The following is a 21,247-nucleotide window of genomic DNA, read 5'->3' as shown; positions in this document are numbered from 1 at the left end:
AAAGAAATCACGCTGAAAGGCCTATATGATTCTAACTGTCTCACTAAATTGCATTATCCACACTCAATTCTCACTGGTATCTGCTAGACAACAAGTACCAAAACATGATTAGTTCATAGATTTCACATGTAAAATTCATTTTATACAACCCCACCTCCATCTTGCCTGTTCATAATTATGAGAAATTCTTGATTGTTTGTGTTATGTTTATGTTATGTGTGTGGGTGTGTGTGTGTGTGTGAGTGTGTGTGTGTGTGTGTGTGTGTGTGTGTGTGTGTGTGTGTGCGTGTCTGCGTATGTGCCTGTGCATGGAAGCGTACATATGTCTACTGTGTGAGTATGTGTCATACGTATGATTACTGTGAATGTGTGTGTGTATCTGTTTGTGCACATGTGTGCACATGAACTGGGTTAACATGACCCCTGGAGGCAAATATACGGAAAAAATGGTCATCCTAGGCCCTACAGTTCTCAAGATATTCACAGAGAACTGTGTCTGGCCTACCCTCCTTTCGGGGGGTCCAGTCCAGCGGGGGGGCTACAGATCAAAACGAAAAATGACAGTTCCATGCTATCCATGTGGGGGTACATGCCCACCAAGTTTTGTGTACCCCGGTCTTTCAGTGTCCCGGGAATCCTTGTTGGTGTACGTCACTAAATGTACACATAAATTGTTTTATTGTAAGGCCCCCCATGAACGAGGTACACAAAACTTGGCGTGCATTCAGAGGGTGTCATAATGATCCTACACTTCCAATTTCGTGCAGTTTTGACTATGTTAGGTCACAGATACCTGCGATTACAACACCTCATTTTTACTTTTTTGTGTTTAACTAGGTGGCGCTATACATGAAATGAGTGGTTATGGAATGGGTTGACATGGCCCCTTGAGATCAACATACAAAAAAAAAAATGGTCCTCCTAAACCTTACGGTTCTCGAGATATTCACAGAAAACTGTGTCTTCCCTACCCTCCTTTCGGGGGGTGCAGTCCAGCGGGGGGGCTACAGATCAAAACGAAAAACGATGGTTCCATGCTATCCATATGGGGTTACATGCCCACCAAGTTTCGTCTACCCCGGTCTTTCAGTGTCCCGGGAATCATTGACGGAAATTTGGACATGCGAAAAAGAAAAAAAAAAAGAAAAAATCTGACTAAACCTATATGACCGCCGCTTCGCTGCGCGGCGGTCATAATAAAAGGCACAACTCCGGGAGGATTTCTTGTCGCCATGGTCAATGCATTTTTTTTATACAGTATATCTGTGAGTGTGCGCACATGCGTTACGTTGCACATTATGGCAAAGGGGCCATGCCGCTCGTTATACGTTTTCCAAAGTATTCTGTATATAGCAATAAAATAAAAAAGTAATACATGAATACATTTAGATTTTAAAAAAGCAATAATTGCATGAAATACAGCTTGTTCAGGAGTCTTGAAGCTCGAGTCAGAGTCAAGTCTGAAGTCTTTTGAGTGGAGTCGTAAGTCAAGTCTAAAGTCATTGTTTTTGCGACTGCTGCTCACTGCTTTTCAGCCAATCAATGACGTTTCTTGTACTGTAGTGCATGGCTGTCGGAAGGATCAGCAGCACAAATAAGTTCGCTAAAATATTGGTGGGGACAATTTTGTCATCTTAAAATTTTGATTAGGACTAGTCCTTAGCGTCCCACCCTAAATCTACGCCCATGCCTTTATCACCTCCTGTCTGGACTACTGTAACGGTGTCCTTTATGGCCTTCCCACCAAAGCACTGGACAAGCTACAGCGTGTCCAAAACTCGGCTGTCAGGATCCTCACACACACAAAGCGATGGCAACACATTACCCCCAAACTCAAGCAGCTTCACTGGCTCCCAGTGAAGTCACGCATCACCTACAAAGTCTTACTCGTTGCATACAAATCCCTCAATGCTCTTGCTCCCCAGTACCTCTCCGATCTCATCCAGCATCACTCCCAGCCAAGGTCCCTGAGGTCCTCTGGCAAGGACCCGCTTGTCATCCCCCGTTCCAGGCTATGGACTTTTGGTGACAGAGCCTTCTGTGTTGCTGCCCCCACCCTTTGGAACAGTCTACCTCTCCATATCCGCCAAGCCCCCACACTGGCTACGTTCAAAAAGCACCTAAAATCACATTTATTCACTGAGGCCTATGGTCCTTAACCACCCTGCCCCCCAACCCCACTTCTACCTACTCCTCTCTTCTCCCCTCTATTCCCCTGCCCTATAGGCGCTATATAAAATCAAGTTATTATTATTATTAATGTGACCACATACAAGTCATTAGATGAGATTTTATTTTTCCACACCCAGCTCAGCCCGAGGTAGAGAAAACACTCACTCTCCATGCTCTCATTTCAACTTGCACTCTCCTCCCCTGTTTGTTAGAAGTGGGCAATTCATCCATATTAAGGTTCTAATCCTAATCCTTAAGGTTCATAATCCTTATGAAAATGGTTGAAGGATCAAGCCAATATCTTTTGAGATCTGTTTTGCCCGTTATGGCTGCACCCACCCCCCTGGCTTCAGCTCAGTAGAGTGGCTCTCAGCTCAGTAGTGGACAAAACATGCATTCTCAAAGCTCTCATTTCCTGGTTTCTCTCTGTGAAGGAATCCCACAGGGCCCCACTAATCCCCAATGACCTCTGTCACAGTGCTGCTGAGGTGACCCCTCTTGCCGTTTTCCCCCTTGTCAGGTACATGTATGAGTTGGCTCGCCGGCACCGCAGTGCACCTACGGGGCTCGTGCTCAATGCCACGGGGAGCCAACTGAGGATGCTGGAGAAATGCTGCAAGCCTGCACCCTCTGCCATGTGCTTTTTCACTGAGGTAAGCCTGTGCCCTCCACCAAGTGTTTTTTCACTGAGGTATGCTGAGGTAAGCCTGCGCCCTCCACCAAGTGCTTTTACACTGAGGTATGGCTGTGCCCTTTTAAGACTCTCATGCCAGCTTCAGATGGAATTCCAGGGAAAGCTGCAGAGATGTCTTAATTGGCAGACGTGACAGAAGTGCCATCATCATCGTGCCATCTGTGGATAGTGGGGAAAGCCCAAATCCAGAACTTTCTGATTTGGGCTTGAAGCTTCCGCTTGAAGTGTTGACATATACTGTATATGAATCTGAAACATTTATCTCAAAATATATTCCTTATACTGTATATCTGATATATACACTGCTCAAAAAAATAAAGGGAACACTTGGCCATAGGAGTATAGCATCAAGTCAGTCACATTTGTGGGATATTGATCTGGCCAGTTATGCAACAGAGGGTGTGAATCAGGTTCACCTGCTTTGATGTCAACGAAATTTACTACAGGTGTACTAGAGGGCCAACTATGAGACGACCCCCAAAACAGGAATGGTTTTACAGGTTACAACTGGTAATTTTTCCATCTTTATCCTTCTTGACTGATTTTTCACTAGTGTTGCATTTGGATAGTGTCAGTGTTACTACTGGTAGCATAAGCCCGTATCTGGAGCCTACAGAGGTTGCACAGGTAGTCCAACTCCCCCAGAATGGCACACTAATATGTTCCATTGGCAGAAAGATTGCTGTGTCTCCCAGCGTAGTCTCAAGAGCATGGAAGAGATTCCAGGAGACAGGCAGTTGCTCTAGGAGAGCAGAGCAGGGTGGTAGAAGGTCCTTAACCCAGTAGCAGGACCAGTATCTGCTCCTTTATGCAAGGAGGAACAGTAGGAGCCCTGCTAGAGCCCTACAGAATGACCTCCAGCAGGTCACTGGTGTGAATGTCTCTGGCCACACTGTCAGAAACAGACTTCTTGAAGGTGGCCTGAGGGCCCGATGGCCTCTACAGGGACCTGTGCTCACTGCCCAGCACCGTGGAGCTCATTTGACATTTGCCATAGAATACAAAATTGGCAGGTCTGCCACTAGCGCCCTGTGCTTTTCACAGATGAGAGCAGGTTCACCCTGAGCACATGTGACAGACATGAAAGGGTCTGGAGATGTCGTGGAGAACATGATGCTGCCTGCAACATCATTCAGCATGACCGGATTGGTGGTGGCTCAGTGATGGTCTGGGGAGGTGGTGCAGTGGGCCTTGGGTTTCTCCTGGTGCACAACGATGGCCACATGTGGCAAGATTGTGCAGGCAATTCCTGGAGGATAAATGAATTCATACCATTGACTGTCCCCCACACTTCCCTGACTTAAATGCAATAGAACACCTCTCGGACATTATGTTTTGGTCCATCCAACACCCTCCTTTCATTTCGTAACACATTAACCAGTCCATATCAGCATAGATATCCAGCATGATGTATCTGATGTCTCTTCTTTTTTGAGCAGTGTATATATATATATATATATATATATATATATATATATATATATATATATATATATATACTACCTCTCTGGTGTGTTTTGTGTGGTCCTTGATTAAAATATAATGTACGTTGTTTTGGACAAAAGCATCTGCTAATAATTTAAAACATAAACGTGACTTCCTGTGCAATCGCTGACTGCATCTTTAACACACTAGGGGGGCGAGTTTGACAGCGTATTTTGCAGACATGCGCACTGTGGCCAGAGAGAAGTTAGACGCATAAAGTGGGCAGTCAGGACGAATTGAATTAATAAAAGATAGATAGATAGAACACTGGTTGCATGTGATTGGTTTATTCAATTTCACTTCACCGAAGAGGTCTCACCCATTTTAGAGTCCCCGCCTTGACATAGCTTCTCGCCACCTATAGCTGCCAAACGGGCCCTAGATCAGCATTGACAGGCAGTCCCTGTAATACCAGGTTGGTAGGTTTGGCAGATAAAATAAGCCTTTCCAGGGTTGTACTCTACTGTTAGGATGAAACTACACTACATGCAGGAGAGTAGTCACTGTCCAGAATGGAGAAAGTACTGAGTACGGCACAGATTCTAAATCTCAGAAGCCTTGTTTTTAATTTAAAAGTCCAAGGCTGCAAAGCATTAGAATTTAACACTGGTTAGCCATGTGGATAACAAAAGAAGAGTCTAATTGGACTGAATTCAGGGTTGCTACCCAAGGGGACCTTCATAGGTAAGCATGGTTTTGGATATCATTTGCATTAGAGGGTGCAATGATGGTGGATTTCTTATGAGAAGCTAATTTAAATGTTTTTTTGTTTTTTGTTTACCTACATGCTGACATCAACTTTAGTGAGAGGACTGACCTATTTTGTGTGAGAATGTAACACTTTTCAGGCATGTCTGCCCATTGTCAGCTATAAAATGCTAATGAAGTGACAGGCACCAAATTGTCTCTTATAGTATTGTGATATTATTTAAAATCATGGTGTGTCATCACGAATCATGATCTATACTGTATATCAGTTTGCAATAATGTCTTACAACGGGGTCATTGCTTTAGTTCCATAATCAATAGCTAATAGTGAAGTATTGGCCTGCCTTTAAATTTCCCTCACTTTCACAGAGATTTCAAGGCAGACATTTCAACATTTTTCTGAGGTTCACATCAAATGTCTGCCACAACAACATCAACCTGAAGTCATACAAAACTGGGTAAATATGTATCTCCATATCATTCCTTGTTAAGATCGAGTCCTTTCATGTCATTGTGTTCTTTTTCTGTCACATTCACTCGAATGGGAAGTCCACCTTCGGTGACGTCATCAACCTGAAATAGCCCATAATCATCCGTCTCTGTATGCAGGAGTTATGCTGGGAGACTCATGGGGGGGACGAATGTCCAGCGATCAGGAGCTTTAGATCACTCGCAGCGGGATTGGAAAATTCCCTCTTCTCGGGTCAAAGATCTCGAGGCACTGAATAATAGAAGGAGAAAGAATACTTGGCATGGCCTTATATAGATTCTGGCATGCAAACATCCCTACTTACAGAGACAGGTGATTACAGGCTGGTTCAGATCGATGACGTCACTGAAGGCAGACTTTCCATTGGTTAACATCTTGTGTTCTCCTTCAGACAGCCGAGGTTATATTTATAGCCTTATGATTTGTGTGGCTGGGGTTTGTGTGGATAATACTGTTTGTCCTACATATTGCCACTTGCGGACAATAAGGACATTATCGATCCTTGATCATTGTCACTGAAGTCCTGTTCGCCGAATTGTCTAGCAAGAGTGAGACATATTTTTGAGGGAACATCAATAGACACATAAACTAGAATATTTATTTTTAGGAAGGAGGACATCTGTGGTAAGGCCAGGGCCATTGAGAAATGTTTCCCCCCATAACAGTTTGTCACTTTTATCTAATCATGAAAACATCAGTTTACCACCAGCCTTCAGGTGCACAAATGTTTGTGACAAATTAATGTGAACGAAGGCACAAATTTGCATTTAACAGCTTGACGGCGTATTTTGGATCCCTTCTGAAGATTTCATTTGAAAAAGCCCAGTCCATGGCAAAAGACTTCCAAGAGGCTCTCTCAAAATGTTGTTTACAACCAAACCAGGAATGCATCATTCAAGAGGTAAGAAATCCAACAAAAGTTAGCTACTCTGGAATACAAAAACAGCCACGCCACATCTTGTCAGTGCTGTCAAAACTAGAAATTGAACAGCAGTGCAGTAATGCAGTATTGTAGTAAGGCAACAGGCTAACTGTGTAGCAAAAGGAAGATGTCACACAGTGCAAAGTGGACTTCTGGTGTGCCCAGTGCCCCTGAAGTGTGTTTGCAGAACAAAGTGCTGAAGGACGGAGGGTCATGAGGGATGTGAACATGGGCAGCCGTAGATTGCACAAACATTCTGACTGAAATCAAAGAAACCGATATGTCAGGCACAGAGGGTACAGAACCATTTGGATTTATAAACGCCTACAGGATTTATTTCGCAGTGGATTAAAAAAAAACATGCTGCTGGGTGGATTGCAATACCAATTGCAGCTGACAGTAGTGTTTGATTTTGTAGGTAAAAAGTCAAATATTTGTCGTACTCTCACTCTTTCTCAATCTCACTCTTTGTATTATTAGTGGAATTAGAATGTAATGAAGCAAAAACGTATAATGTTGAGATTAAAGGAATATGTATCTTTTTATTATTTCTTCTCTTATACCCTGGGAAATCACTAATCCCTACACAGTGCATGAACACGTTTTCTTCACGCATGCTTGTTAGTGTCTGACACACATGTTTATTTATCTTTCAGTTCACTGAATTCCAGAAGGGCCTCTGCGATGAATCGATGCTGGGCACCATGTCGGAGGAGTTTCAGAAATGTTGTGGCAAGGCACCCATGGACACACTGACATGCATTGAAAACCTGAAGAGGCAGCCTCAGACGCTTCCAGACATCCAGCCCCTCTCACAGTCCCTCTGTCAGCCAGACAGCCCACAAGAAACAGAGAGGTAACCAAGCCTTTAGCACATGCAAAGAAGCACCTTGCAATAAATGCAAATGTCAAAGTCTCATCTTCCAAGCACTAGGCATTTTGCATGCCTAAAATGTTCGTTGTTGACTTTAGACACATGTCTAAGATGTTCATTGTTGACTTTTATGGCAGAGCTCGAAATTATCGAGACTATTGAGAGTGCAGAGGTTGATATCATCACTGCAAACAACCCGAGTGTGGAATTTGCTGTGCCTTGGAGCTCTTCTGTCAAAGAGCAAAGTGTGTCTTTAAGAACATTTTTAGCATTGGCAGGTGTGCCTGTCAGACATACTTTGAACCGTACTAGCAGTGGCAATTTGTTGGAGCACTGTTACAACACACAGCATTATCAATAAGGCCAACCTTCATATTTTGACAGTTCCAGTTACTGCAGCTAAATGAAACAGAAAAAATGCAACATAGTCTGATTGAATGATAATGAATTAGTCTATAACATAATCATACTAACTACAGCATAATTATTCTATGATGTAATTAATATGTGGTATATTGAATTGTACAATATAATATTGGCAAATATGCCCTGCAGGAAAACAGTATCAGTAATGACTGTATGGTAAACGACTGGTAAATGTTTACTCTCCCAAAAAATTAAATGGTTAAATTAGTAAAGTAAGTAAGTAAGTAAAATACAAATAACTACTATAACTTGGTCCTCACACGGGGCACCATATGTAACAATTCAACCCTATATTTTATATACGAGATCAACGCTACTAAATTCAGAAGGAAATAATTCGGACACCAGTCATTTGATTTTAAGTTTAGTTGCCGTTTGACAGTCACGTTATACTTCTCTCTCACTTAACTGTTTTAATTTCATACATGCAACAAACCCCATAAAATTAACAAAATAGCCCCTACCCCAAAAAGCAATATGTAGTTCAGTCCAAGCATGTACAGTTAAACTTGACCACTTTGTTCTACCCAGCCCCAACAACCCCAAAGTCATATAAAGAGCTACCACAACTCCAGGTGCGCACAATGTCCTACAGAGAAAAAAAAGGAGTCACTCCTCGAAACAGAAAAAAATGCAATAATCCAATATAGAGGGAGAGCAGCTTCACAGAAGAGAACTTCTGACGGGAAATTTGAGGAAAAGTTGGCAAACCACCCCTCTTACCTAATTTGAGGGTGCTGATTCTGAATATTTTGTTTACCAAGCTCAATTCTGAGTTCTAAGCCACATAATCAGCATTTGAACACAAAATAGCGATTTTCTTTGCTTATTTTTCCCTAAATTGGGTTGATTTCAAAAGTAATCACTAAAACCAAATAAAAGTGTTCTCTAAATACACTTTACATGTTTGAGCATTAAAGAAACCATACTATAGTTTATTAATGTATTTAATGGGAACATGATTAAAGTTAACATGTAATACACTCGGAAATTTTAATCAAAACACAACCATATTTTTATTGCTAACATAGTGAGTCACTCATGTGGTATTTGCATTTCATCACAATAACAAGTTCCACAGATAACCTTCAACTCAGAATATATCCTACAGTAGGCCTACATACTGTATGAACTTAGATAGCAGGAATAAGCCTAATGCAGAACTGCATCTACCGTCAGCAACAACCGACAAGTAAAAAACATTTTACTTCTAGTAACACTGGATTTGGTATGTGTGCTTGCCTCCATACTAGAGCTTGATAATGAGCTCTTCTAATATGCTATTGAGCAGCATCACTTGTTGGTGGTAGAGCCTCCGATCCTCGACATCTAGAAAACAGAGTGGCTCTGGCATAGTGTTGTCACGATACCAAAATTATGACTTCGATACAATCACTGCCATAAATATCTTGATACTCGATACTGAAGCTACAGTATATCCAAATCCTAAAATATCTGGAAAAGAAAGGACGCAGGCCTCCTCCAAGTGTATTGAGTCATTTGTGTTGAATTTGGTGCACTTTTGGTCAATTCTGGGTTTTAAACTTCTAAACTTCCTACATAATTATTATTTTTGTAGTCAGTAAAATAGTAGTTTGTGTGTGATTAAGTCCTTTATTGTTTGTTATAGCTCATTTATATTGTGTGGCAATGTTTTGGCAATAAATTACCTTTAAATAGCCAAAGTAGGCTAGATCAAGGTCAGTGTTCAAATTACTGCATGCAAGTCACTTAATGCTATCCAGAAGAGCCTAATCTTTAGGCCATCTGATGTAGGCTACCCTAGGCCTTCCCGTGTTTATGGGATTTCTTTGACAGTTGCAAAGGGAAAAAAGTGAAGATAGTCTTCTTTGCTCCCAGTGTAATTTAATAAGTATGTCTCAACCACTCAGGTCTTAATCAGATAGACCTACACCATTATCTGTAATATCTGTGTGCATTCCTACATTAGGTCTATTTCTTTGATAGTTAACATAATTTGCTACCACATAACAAATACCAAATAACAATACAAAAGCAGAGACTTTCTAATGAGGAGACACAGCACTCAGAAAATCCTCTATAGAAATGCATGGGGTTAGTTTGTAACGCCAATATGGCAGTTGTCTACGCATATCACACCCCTTCCGCGGCAAAACATTGACATGTGAATACATTGAGCCAATCATGTGCTGTGTTGTGAATACAATGAGCCAATAATGTGGTGTGTTGTGAAGACATCGTGCCAATCATGTGTTGTGATCTCGACGCTGGAGCAAGATTGCAGTAGGTTGGTGTCGTGAAGCCTTGCGCATGCGCATTTCTGCCGAGATGGATGCCAGATGTGTGCCCAAGAAGCGTTGCTATATGGCCGCCGAGTGGAGGGACTTGCCTAAAAGGACTTTGACAAAAGTTTCTTACAAACTTTCCTGCATACTTCTTAAATGTGCTGCAGTCAGATGGGTGTCCTAAAGACATAACTAGATCTTGAGCATCTATTACCAGTGTTGAATGAGCAGTTTTTGCAGTGATCACTACTGGACATTCCACATTGCTAGACAGCACTTGAGTGAGGATAGACTTATTTCCACTTCACAAATAACCATCACTATCTGCAAATGCAATAGCTACAGTACATTAATCAGTTCATAGCTAAGGATTTGTCCTAGGTCCACTTCCCTTTCAGCATCATATGCAGTAATGATGCACTGGTGAATGTTTCTTTTTGTTGCACTATGAAGAATATCTTGTCTAAATTGTTTTGGTGTTTCCAGCTAAAACAGCTATTCCCCAACAGATTAACATCCAGCTTGACTCAACTTCACTAACCCCAACTAGATCTGCACGTAACTTGGGCGTTGTAATTGATGACCGACTTAACTTCTCTGAGCATGTAGCTTCTATTGCAAAATCATGTCAGTGTATGCTTTACAAGATTGGGAAGATCAGACCTTATCTGACACAAGATTCCACACAACTTCTTGTTTAAACCATGGTCATCTCCAAGCTGGACTATTGTAATTCAATATTAGTTGGCTTACCCGCTTGTGTAATAAAATCATTACAGCTGATTCAGAATGCTGGAGCACGCCTGGTCTTCAATCAGCCAGAGAGGACCTCTCCTAGTTACTCTCCATTGGCTCCCTATTAGCCAGAATTAAATTGAAATCTCTCACACTGACTGGATCTGCTCCTAGTTATTTTAATTCAATAATCAAGGCATACATCCCCAACCGCCCACTGCGGTCTTCTGATGAGCGTCTGTTATGTCGACCAGTCATAAACACTACTGTAGGTCTAATTCAAGACTCTTTTCCTCAGTGGTTCCATGTTGATGGAATGAGTTGCCCAGTGGTCTCCGTTCCTGTGGTAGTTTTGGGTTGTTTAAGATCAACATGCACTTAGTTCTTTAAGTGCTTCTTATGCGTTATGGTTTGTATAATATTGTTTTATTTCCATTAGGCTGTTGATTAATTTGACATTATTGTTTATTATTAATATTCTCCTTAATATAGTCTTACCATGTCATTGTTTTTTATATTATTGATTGAATGGACATTATTGTTTATTATTGCTTTTTCCATCATTTTCAATGCTTATTTTATTAGGCTATTGATTGAATTGACATTGTTGTTTATTATTGCTATCCTCCTTATTATAGTTTGACCAACATTCTAATCTGTTCCCTGTTATATTTATGTTTTTGTATTTGTGTGTCGCTTTGGACAAAGGCGTCTGCAAAATCCCATAACCATAACCATACATTTTTTGCAAATAATGCAATCTCCATAGCACTCTTCAGCACTCCTCAAACATGCACACTCTTCCATTTTTCTGCATGGCTGGAATTTGAATGATAGGAAAGAGCACCAGTGAGATGTTTTAACTAGGCAAGCACAGTCGCCTTTACAGTAAAACAAAATACAGTGTAAATCCTCTGTAAAGACTGACAACTGTTCACAATAGTTAGTGACAAAGTACTTTCTACAGAAACTATTCTACCTACTATTCTATCAATGTATTATCAAGGAATCTATTTTGTTTCTAAACGTCATACTGCCTTTTAGCTATTATTTCAATTTATATTTTAGTTTAGCTTATTTTCATTTGCTTCTTGAGGGTCTTTGGGTAATTCCTCTCCTGTCCTACAACATATCTGATACATAAAGAATATATTAATGCCTTATTTTTTGCAATTCTTATATATATGATGGCAAAACCAAAAAGTAGGTGAATTATGCTAATTGGCAAGCTTAAAACTCAAAATTGAGCTTGGTAAACAACATATTTGAATTCAGCTCCCTCAAATTGTGTGAAATAGCCCCTTTACCGACTTTTCCTCAAATTTGCCAACAGGACCTTTTCTGAACGTTTGTTAGCTATCTGCTCTCCCTCCAATAGTCCCGTGATCAAAAATCCACAAAAATAAACTGTAGGCCTAGAGCATAGGAAAAATAAACACCGCGGGCTCACCACACCGAAGGCCTGAATGTTCGAAATGTCCCGCTGCTTCCTCGTTTCTCCCCAGACAGTAGCCACTCCAGCGGAAGAAGCGTTAATCCTTTTTTCGCACGAAATGTGCCGAGAATAACCTGTATGCAGCGTCTATTTCAACTAGATGTACCGCAGAGCGGTACAAAATATGACCGCCGCCCAGTCCAGCACATTTTTTCCACAAAAATAAATCACGCTGAAAGGCCTATATGATTCTAACTGTCTCACTAAAGTGCATTATCCACACTCAATTCTCACTGATATCTGCTAGACAACAAGTACCAAAACATGATTAGTTCATAGATTTCACATGTAAAATTCATTTTATACAACCCCACCTCCATCTTCCCTGTTCATAATTCTGAGAAATTCTTGAATTTTGTGCATGTGTGCATGTACATGTTTATGTTATGTGTGTGTGTGTGTGTGTGTGTGTGCGTGCTTGTGTGTGTGCCTGCGTATGTGCCTATGCATGCAAGCGTACATATGTCTACTGTGTGAGTATGTGTCTACAGATCAAAACGAAAAACGATGGTTCCATGCTATCCATGTGGGGTTACATGCCCACCATGTTTCGTGTACCCCGGTCTTTCAGTGTCCCAGGAATCCTTGACGGAAATTTGTGCATGCAGAAAAAAAAAGGAAAATTTTTTAAAAAAATAAATAAAAATCTGACTAAACCTATATGACCGCCGCTTCGCTGCGCGGCGGTCATAATAATCTCTGGTAAACGTTTACTCTCCCAAAAAACACACTTCCCGTCTGGCCTCCCCGCTACCCTTTTTAAAACCGGTACCAGGTAGTAGCCAAAACAAAATACATTTTCATTTCAAACAAATATTTCATTACAGTTCAGTTCTGTGTAATATTCATACAACTAGAAATGAAGGCTCTTACCAACATCATATTCAGGCAGGAAATTAAATAAACATTCCAGTTATTATCCTATCTTATACATTATTCAATTCATAGGACAATAAACATATGTACAGGTTACATATTGGCAATGTTTTCCTGGACGATGTATCTTCTGGGGCGAGGAGGGCTTCAGGGAAGCTTCTACTGCATATACTGTAGGGCCTATGTTTTATTTACACTGACTGTACTTACATAGGGCTCAGTAGGGATAGCATAAATATGGGTTTTCACAAACTCTTTCAACTCTCTTCTTTGCAGTAGTAGTCCCATTGTTTCTGCAAAATACTGTACCTATTGTTTCATTGAAGGGCTGCAATTAATTAATGTCACACAGGTGAGTGTGGGGATGGTAAAGGATATCGCTGATGCTCTCTCTCTCGCTTTGAATAAATGGGATGGAACATTAAAGTCATAAAGTGTATTAAACACGAAATGAAAAGCCTCTTGTCAATTTAGAAATTAATAAATTGGTTGACTGCATCTGATACTGTTGTATAAATAGTGAATAGACATCAAGAGAGCACAATGTTGCTAAATATGCCCTTAGATATCGGAGCGTATGTAAAGAGAGTCTGAAACAGTCTGAGTCTGGCTGTGTGGTCTTTCATTCATTTCAAAAGTCATGACATTTTGAAGTCCCTGCAGTCTATCTATTTCATACTTCCTTAGAAACTAATTTACAGGCCGGTGGTTTGATGTCATTCTTATTTGAAATTCAAATATAAATTCTTCAGTCCCGTCTAGCTCTGACAAGGTGAGCATGTTATTGACTGAGCTGTCTTCGAAAATCACGTTATCTATCAGTGCTGTAATCCAGTGTTTTTCAACCTTTTTTGTGCCACGGCACACTTTTGACACTTAAAATGTCCCACAGCACACTAACATCCTGTGTGAAGAAAAAATAAACATACCATAGCCTAAAATTTTAAATAATACACAGATTATGGCTTCTATGCAAGACCTGCTCAAAAAAACAAGCGCCCTCTGTTTCATTTGTAGGTGACTATATCTAATTTAATTGTTGTTATGAACTAGATATGTGATGATTCTGTGAATACTGGATATGGGGCCCCCGTTGTACAATGCCTGCATACCACAAATAGTGCAATCATACAATCAATGAGTGCATGTGGTTATAAATTCTTTGATGCAACAGTTGCTTTTCTGGACCAGTGAGTGACATTTGGGTAATTTTCTGCGGCACACCTGATGATCTCTAACGGCACACTAGTGTGCCCCGGCACAGTGGTTGAAAAACACTGCTGTAATCCATTCCTTAACAATAAGGTGTGCTTAGCAAGGTTGTCATTTTGAGTTTGTAAATGAGCACATTGTTGATATGAATAATAAGGCATTGCTGATACAAAAATGAGGGTCACCTCATTTATTATTGATAAGTGTGACCATTCCTTACATTTGTTGACCTCATTTATTAGCATTCTTTCCCCCTGTTAAATAGAACTAGTGAGGTAATATTTATTTATTTATTTTTCAGATCTATTGTACTCCCTTTAACAGGAATGTTATAGCTGCATGTAGGGGTCGTTTTCACAATTACCAAATCAATCAAATGTGACTCTAACACAACCCTGATCTCTCCTGTTTTGTGTGGAAATACTAATTAGCCTTGAGCATGGTCCACAAATTCTGATTCGGTTCTACCACCAGCATAACTGTTGTTTGCTGTAGGGATTTCCTCCCTTGAGGTAGTGTAATACAAGTTCTCTGACACTGCAAGATGACTGAAGATCTCTATCTTCTAAAGGGATACTGTGATATAGGTTTGAATCAGTAGACTAACTGTGTATCAGAGTTCCTTCAGTCAATCTGACAGCCTACTGTAGCGTATTTTATTTTCCTGTAACCGTGGTTTGAGGGATTGCAACTCCACATGAAGTCTCATGCTCAAAAGTTTTTACTTGAGGACTTCTCCAAAGTTGAATGTGTTTGAAGGAACCCTGATGAAAACACCTCCACTGTGAAATACGATATAAATGCCATGGAATTTGATTATGTAACCCACAAATTGCATTTATTTTAGAATACCGGTAGGCTATTAATCAAAATTGAAAAGTGGTGATGTGAAATGTGTATGCCATCCTGTACACTGATGTTGGAAATGTTTCAGAATTCATGCATAAATCACGCAAGTTCCTCTCTTTGATTGATTTCTTTCAGATATTTATTCCAGATCGGAGCCAGGCAACTCACCACCTCTGTTCCAGTCATCACAACAGCTCTGAACCATGTGCAAGACAGAGTTGAAGCCTGCTGCTCCGACTCTGACATCCAAACCTGCATGAGTCAGAAGGTAAACAAATATCCGCTCTACAGACATGCAAACAGACCTTAATTCCTATATTTCTATAAATACTATTTTGTATACTGTATGAAATTGTCTCTGTGGGTAAAAGTCACACTGCCACTGTTACAATCTCAAAGAAAGCAGACAAAAGACAATACTGCATCCTTTATTTTCCTCCAGAATAGTCATTTGTCTTGCTGAATTTTTATATCCACAACCTCTGAGACATACAGTACACATTATGTACACATTCCTGATGACTCACTATTTAATCAGCGGAGCCCTGTCAATGTCAGGTGTTTGGTATCTCCCTGTGATGAAGGGAAATGTAGCATACACCCTCTGCTCTCTTCATTACAGCATCTCCCAATTAGCATGAGGCGCTTTCATCCGGCGCGGCATAGGGTAGCAGAGCGGGGTGATAACAGGGATCCCGCTGGAGGGAGGCCAGTGCGATCGGCTGAGGGCCTCATTAACATTCACACCATCGGGGCTGTCCATCTCACCGGACCGCTAATTAACGTTGACACGCATTGTAGCCGCAGCTACTCGTTTCCGAGTTACTGGACGAGGGGTGTGCGGTGCGAGAGTGGAGGCATCTGATGCCATCTGTTCTCCCCATATCCTCTGGGCAGCGATTTAAATAATGTCTTTATTAGTGCTCTGGTGTGAGTGCTCTTCCTCCTCCTCGTCTTCCTGAGTGTCAGAGATGGTCTTTCTTTGCCTATCGAGGATGAGAGGCTTGGATCATGAGAGTTGTCCTGATACCATACAGAAGGACTACAATCCACCATTACCTTCTTTTGAGCTGCTCCCACTTGCTCACTGCTGTGTTCCCCTGGTGTGTCCTAGTGACAACTGCTGCAAGATCCTGCATAATCCTGAAGCCAGTTGGTGTGATGTGGCAGAGTGGCATGGACTGGTGCAAGTTATCCATACGGACCACAAGTATAGGTTGGTGGCATTGTTAGCCAGCCGTTTGGTCCTAATTATTCTCCAGAACTGAAGCCTAGACATAAGCGGAATTTGCCACAGCAGATGGCAGCAAGATGTTAGTTTCTGTTGAACACTCTCAGGTGCAGAGTAGGCCTCACTCTTCTGGGTCATCTCTGGGCCAAATTATAATGAGTAGGCTACAGTTCTGCCTAGCATTCATGTTTTTTTGTTGTTGTCAGAACTGTCTTTATTCAAACATACATAACAAGCTAACATGTCTATCTCTGAATAAAACTGCAGCTGATGTCTGAGGCGGTGTAGGCTACACTCTTGTCTCAGCATCGACTGTATGCTTGTCTGCGATATTCCAGATCATTTTGTCAGAGTTTCTGAAGGTGTTAGAGTCCTCAATAGACAGCCTGACAGCTTAGATAAGAAGCTTACCATTATATATATATATACACATTATATATATATATACTTTTTTCCTGTGTCATTCCACTTTATTACACATATCTCTACCTATGGACTTTAATGTTTGGATTTTTTTATATGGGTGGATTATCTGAGTTAATACTAATGTCTGGTGAAAATGTCATGCAAATAGCCTCATTGGAAATATACTTACTGTTATATATACTTAATGTTGACGTGTTCAATATATATATTTATTTATTTTGTGTTTTCTATGCTATGGCATTCAGTTCTGATAGCTATTGTAACATAAACAAGCAGCTTACAGCAGGCATTGGGTTGAGCTCTATACAAAACCACACCACCTACAATAATGTTCAGCAATTAGTCATTATGGAGTGAAATGACATTATCAGTCCTGGCAGACCTACATCACAAAGAGAGAATCACTGCTTAGTGTCTTCACAGCGGCAGCAATTTAATCTCAGACAGCATTCATACTTAAAGGGATGGTTTGCTGTAAGCACAACCTAGGGTCTATTTATGGATGACAAGGAGTTTAAAATGTCATGTGCTACAAGCTATAAGCCATCTTGTTGCTAATGCAAACAACGGTCTAGGTCAGACTTCTTCCGACTGATTTTGCTCCGTAATTCTGCTCCTAAACGAAAGTTTGAACTTGTTATCATCCATAAATAGACCCTATACTACAGCGAACCATCCATAAATTGACCCTATACTACAGCGAACCATCCATTTAAGCCATCTCTGTCTGCAGGATGAGTCCTTGAGCAATCACTTGTGGGATAGAAAAATGTGACGCAATAATGTACTGTTTCCAAGTTCACAACGGTAGTTACACTATGGCCCTGTAAAGCTGATCAACCAACCTCATGTTTCAGCTGGTTTTAGATAAACCAGCAGCTCTCCATATTCAGTTGCTTCCCCAAGGATGAACAAGTCTATCTTCAGTAACCAAAGCTTCTGTTTTAGGACAAACAAAACGGTAAAATCAATCATGCAGCATTTCCACATCTTCTCACACCTCAGGGAATGCATAATAATGTGATAATGAGTATGTAATTGAATTTTTATGATAATGTCAGTCCATTTGTCTTTTGTTCATTTTATCTTTGTCTTTCTTTCTTTTTTTCTGCCTATCTCTGTTTGGTTACACCTTAGGATGGAGATGTTAAGAAAATCATAACACTGTTATCTAAGGCAGATGAAAAATGCACACAGTACTTCAAACTTGGCATGCCAGCTTTCAAAGTCATGTAAGTCATTCACCTTACACTAACACTCTACAGGACACAAATTAATCAGGTCTAGCCATAGATTGTCCAGTCTATCGGTCTAGCCCTTCGATAAGAGTCTACCAAAAAGAAAAAAAGAAAAACAGAGAGAGAGAGAAAAACAGAGAGAGAGAAGAAGGAATAGCCAGTAGGGCCCCCCCCATAGACGCCCCACCTCAAGGACCGAACTAGACATACTGTATAATCTACATTTTGTTGGTATTATCATACTTTTAATGGCACAATGAGAGCTACATTTTGCTTTGCTATCCTAATTTTGTTTTTATCCTATTATCCTAATTATGCACCTGGCAGTGAGATTATTCTGATTTATTTTTAATTCCATTTTTTTTACCTGGCAGTAACAATTTCAGTCTACGTCTCCTCTACGTCCTATGTCAGATTGTGTCTAATGGGTTTTATATCTATGTGACTCTTGTGTTTTCATGTTTAAATGGTTTCTGGAACACTGTTATTTCCCTTCTGAGATGAGTAACTTATATATAATCTAATCTGATCTAACAGCATTTCCACAGCAATGACCTTTTGCAAATAATAACCAGAGCTATGAATAATAATAATAATGTGAGTAACAGAACAACATCTGAAGACAACAATGTTAAAGCAAGCATGACTTCCCTTGCTAATGCAGGACATTTAAGCACAGGGACTACAAAGGTATGGCAGACATACTTGCATCTGAGTCCATTCGGGTTTATAGCTTGTAGCTGTGTGTGTGTGTGTGTGTGTGTGTGTGTTCATATGTGCATTTAAATGTGTGTGGACAGTATATCCTTGCAGAGAGTTTACAATAATAAGGATATGTCTTTTGTCTCACTCACTCTCTCTTTCTCGATCTCTCTGTAACCTCCCTACCCATCTCTGCACCCCCATCCCCAAACACACACACACACACTCTCTCTCTCTCTGTCTCTCTGGTGCAGGGTTGAGGCGGAGGTTCAGGGTGACGGAGACCAGGCAGCTGCCAAGGCGGAGACCCTGGTGGACTTGAGCTCGGCCTGCTGCTTTCAGCACTCGCCAGCACAGCGCTGCCAGGCACTGGTGAGAACCCTGAGGACTCCACTCCCCCTTTAGACCCAGACAGACACTGCAGAGAGATGCTCAATTAGCAATGTTAGCGCTTGATAGTGCTTGAAAAATAAGGGCCATCAGTGCTTCTTGACAACACAGTAAACAAAATGTAAATGTACAGAAAAGGACCAAGAAAAAGCTGTGGCAACATGCTATCTTATTTCTGAAGGGGATCAAAGCAAGTGTGGTAACAAGCTACAATTATGTGTGTAGTGTGCACCGTATTTTATCTCTCAAAAGTGGTTGGTGTGCCTTTGATGTCTATTACTCATAACACACTCCATGGCCATTTTAGGTACACATGTTAAATGGCTGATTATGCATCTACTCAGCCAGTCCCATGGCACCAACTCAATGCATATAATTATGCATGCAGACATATGATCTGTCGAAGTTTTAAACTGACCATCAGAATGAAAATATCCAGTGAGTGGCAGTTCTATGGGCAAAAATGCCTTTTTGATGCCAGACTGGTGTTAGAGGTGAATGGCCAGACTGGTTCGAGCTGATGGAAAGGCAACCGTAACTCAAATAACCACTGAGAACTGAACTGTGCAGAGGAGCATCTCTGAACGCGTAACACTTGAACCTTGAAGCAGATGGTCTACAGCAGCCCAAGACCAGACCGGGTGCCTCTCCTGACAGTTAAGAACAGAAAACTGAGGCTACAATTCGCACGGGACAGCGGACAACTGAAGAATGGTCACCAGATCTCAATCTAGAGCACCTTTGGGATGGGATGGAACAGGAGATTGCTATGAGACATACGTTCACACTCGGTATCATGTTTCAACACACTTTAGGTCAATATCACACCAGAATTCTCCTTTAACTGTGTGATGCTATCATGTCAATATGGGGCAACATCTCTGAAGAATGTTGTTTGAATCTATTGCATGAAGAACTAAAGGAATGATTTGGCGTAAGAACAACCTAGGGTCTATTGATGATGATAAACTTGGACTTCAAACTTTCTTTTTTGAGCAAAGGTATTATAATTGGGACAGTTTTGAGCTCCAGGGCTCCAGCTCTCTTAAAGGGAGCTCAGAAGTCAAAAGGGGGTCCAACCCCCTTTACTGCAGCTATATTATATATTATATATATATAATGATTCTCTTTCTCTCTCTCTCTCTCTCTCCCTCTGACAGACGGAAAAACTAATTTCATATGACAAAGGAGCAGCCGTCTAAACCGTGACCATCATGCCAGAGTGTTTCTGCTGCTGAGTATCTGAAACAGTGAACACTTTAATGACTCTTATAGGCTCCTGTTGTTGTTAAATTCATACACCTATGTTTGATTTACCAGATAATTGTAAGGAGCAATATTTACATGAAATCATCCGTTCCATGTTTTCAATACATCAGGCTACAAGGGTCTCTTGAGAATCAAGTGGACATTATGTCCCTCTAAGTCTGAAGCATAATGCAGTCTCATTGATAGGCATAGACCTGTATTGTTACTGTTGGAAGGCGATGTCTATCCTTTTTGCTTGCACAATCTGATCTCTTGAAGTAAAATTATGCTTATATTCTATATATACGTGTGTATAGCCTTCTGCTTTTAAGAAACAGTTGGAACTGAGAATTAAATATTCTATCTGAAGTGCATTGCCGCCCTCTTGTGGTTGTTTTTTGTACATACAGTTTCTGTAGGTATTTTTCAGCACTAAGGGGAGCACAGCAAATGGGCTGTTTTGTTTGTTTGGTATGGTTCAAGCTAAGCTGATGGGGGTATTTATTCACTCACTGTTCATTTTTGAACATGGGCACAAAGTAAACTGTGCTTTTGGTTAAGTGTGTGTGTGTGTGTGTGTGTGTGTGAGAGAGAGAGAGAGAGAGAGAGAGAGAGAGAGAGAGAGAGAGAGAGAGAGTGAGAGTAAGTGCATGTGTTAAACTGAGCTGTGTCTATTTTGGAAGAGACAACATTGAGTGCACAGAACCCTCATCTTAGGGAAGTAGGCGTGAGCTCCACTGGCTACCGTTTGCCACACGCACCACCCTCAATTCTGGATCTGGATTATATGTGCATTACAGAGACCTG

The 21,247-nt window shown here is 40.9% G+C and overlaps 1 protein-coding gene across 1 annotated transcript in view; it reads left to right on the top strand.

Moving 5' to 3' along the window:
- Positions 1 to 20,814, top strand: part of gc (GC vitamin D binding protein) — a 35,907-nt gene extending 15,093 nt beyond the window's left edge. The window contains exons 4-11 of the mRNA XM_076271359.1: positions 2,693 to 2,825; positions 5,429 to 5,517; positions 6,324 to 6,450; positions 7,128 to 7,327; positions 15,341 to 15,473; positions 18,000 to 18,094; positions 19,057 to 19,174; positions 20,353 to 20,814. Coding sequence (XP_076127474.1) covers positions 2,693 to 2,825; positions 5,429 to 5,517; positions 6,324 to 6,450; positions 7,128 to 7,327; positions 15,341 to 15,473; positions 18,000 to 18,094; positions 19,057 to 19,174; positions 20,353 to 20,394 — 937 coding nt within the window. The 3' untranslated portion in view covers positions 20,395 to 20,814. The remainder of the gene's footprint in view (positions 1 to 2,692; positions 2,826 to 5,428; positions 5,518 to 6,323; positions 6,451 to 7,127; positions 7,328 to 15,340; positions 15,474 to 17,999; positions 18,095 to 19,056; positions 19,175 to 20,352) is intronic.
- Positions 20,815 to 21,247: the final 433 nt, after the last annotated feature.

Source organism: Alosa pseudoharengus, unplaced genomic scaffold (assembly GCF_046254945.1).
Source record: "Alosa pseudoharengus isolate Yale_2024_CS ecotype anadromous, Long Island Sound unplaced genomic scaffold, YU_APseudo_1.1 YU_APseudo_1.1_scf_6, whole genome shotgun sequence".
NCBI lineage: Eukaryota > Metazoa > Chordata > Actinopteri > Clupeiformes > Clupeidae > Alosa > Alosa pseudoharengus.
The sequence above is the reverse complement of the archived record's forward strand: the minus strand, read 5'-3'. Positions and strand labels throughout refer to the sequence as shown.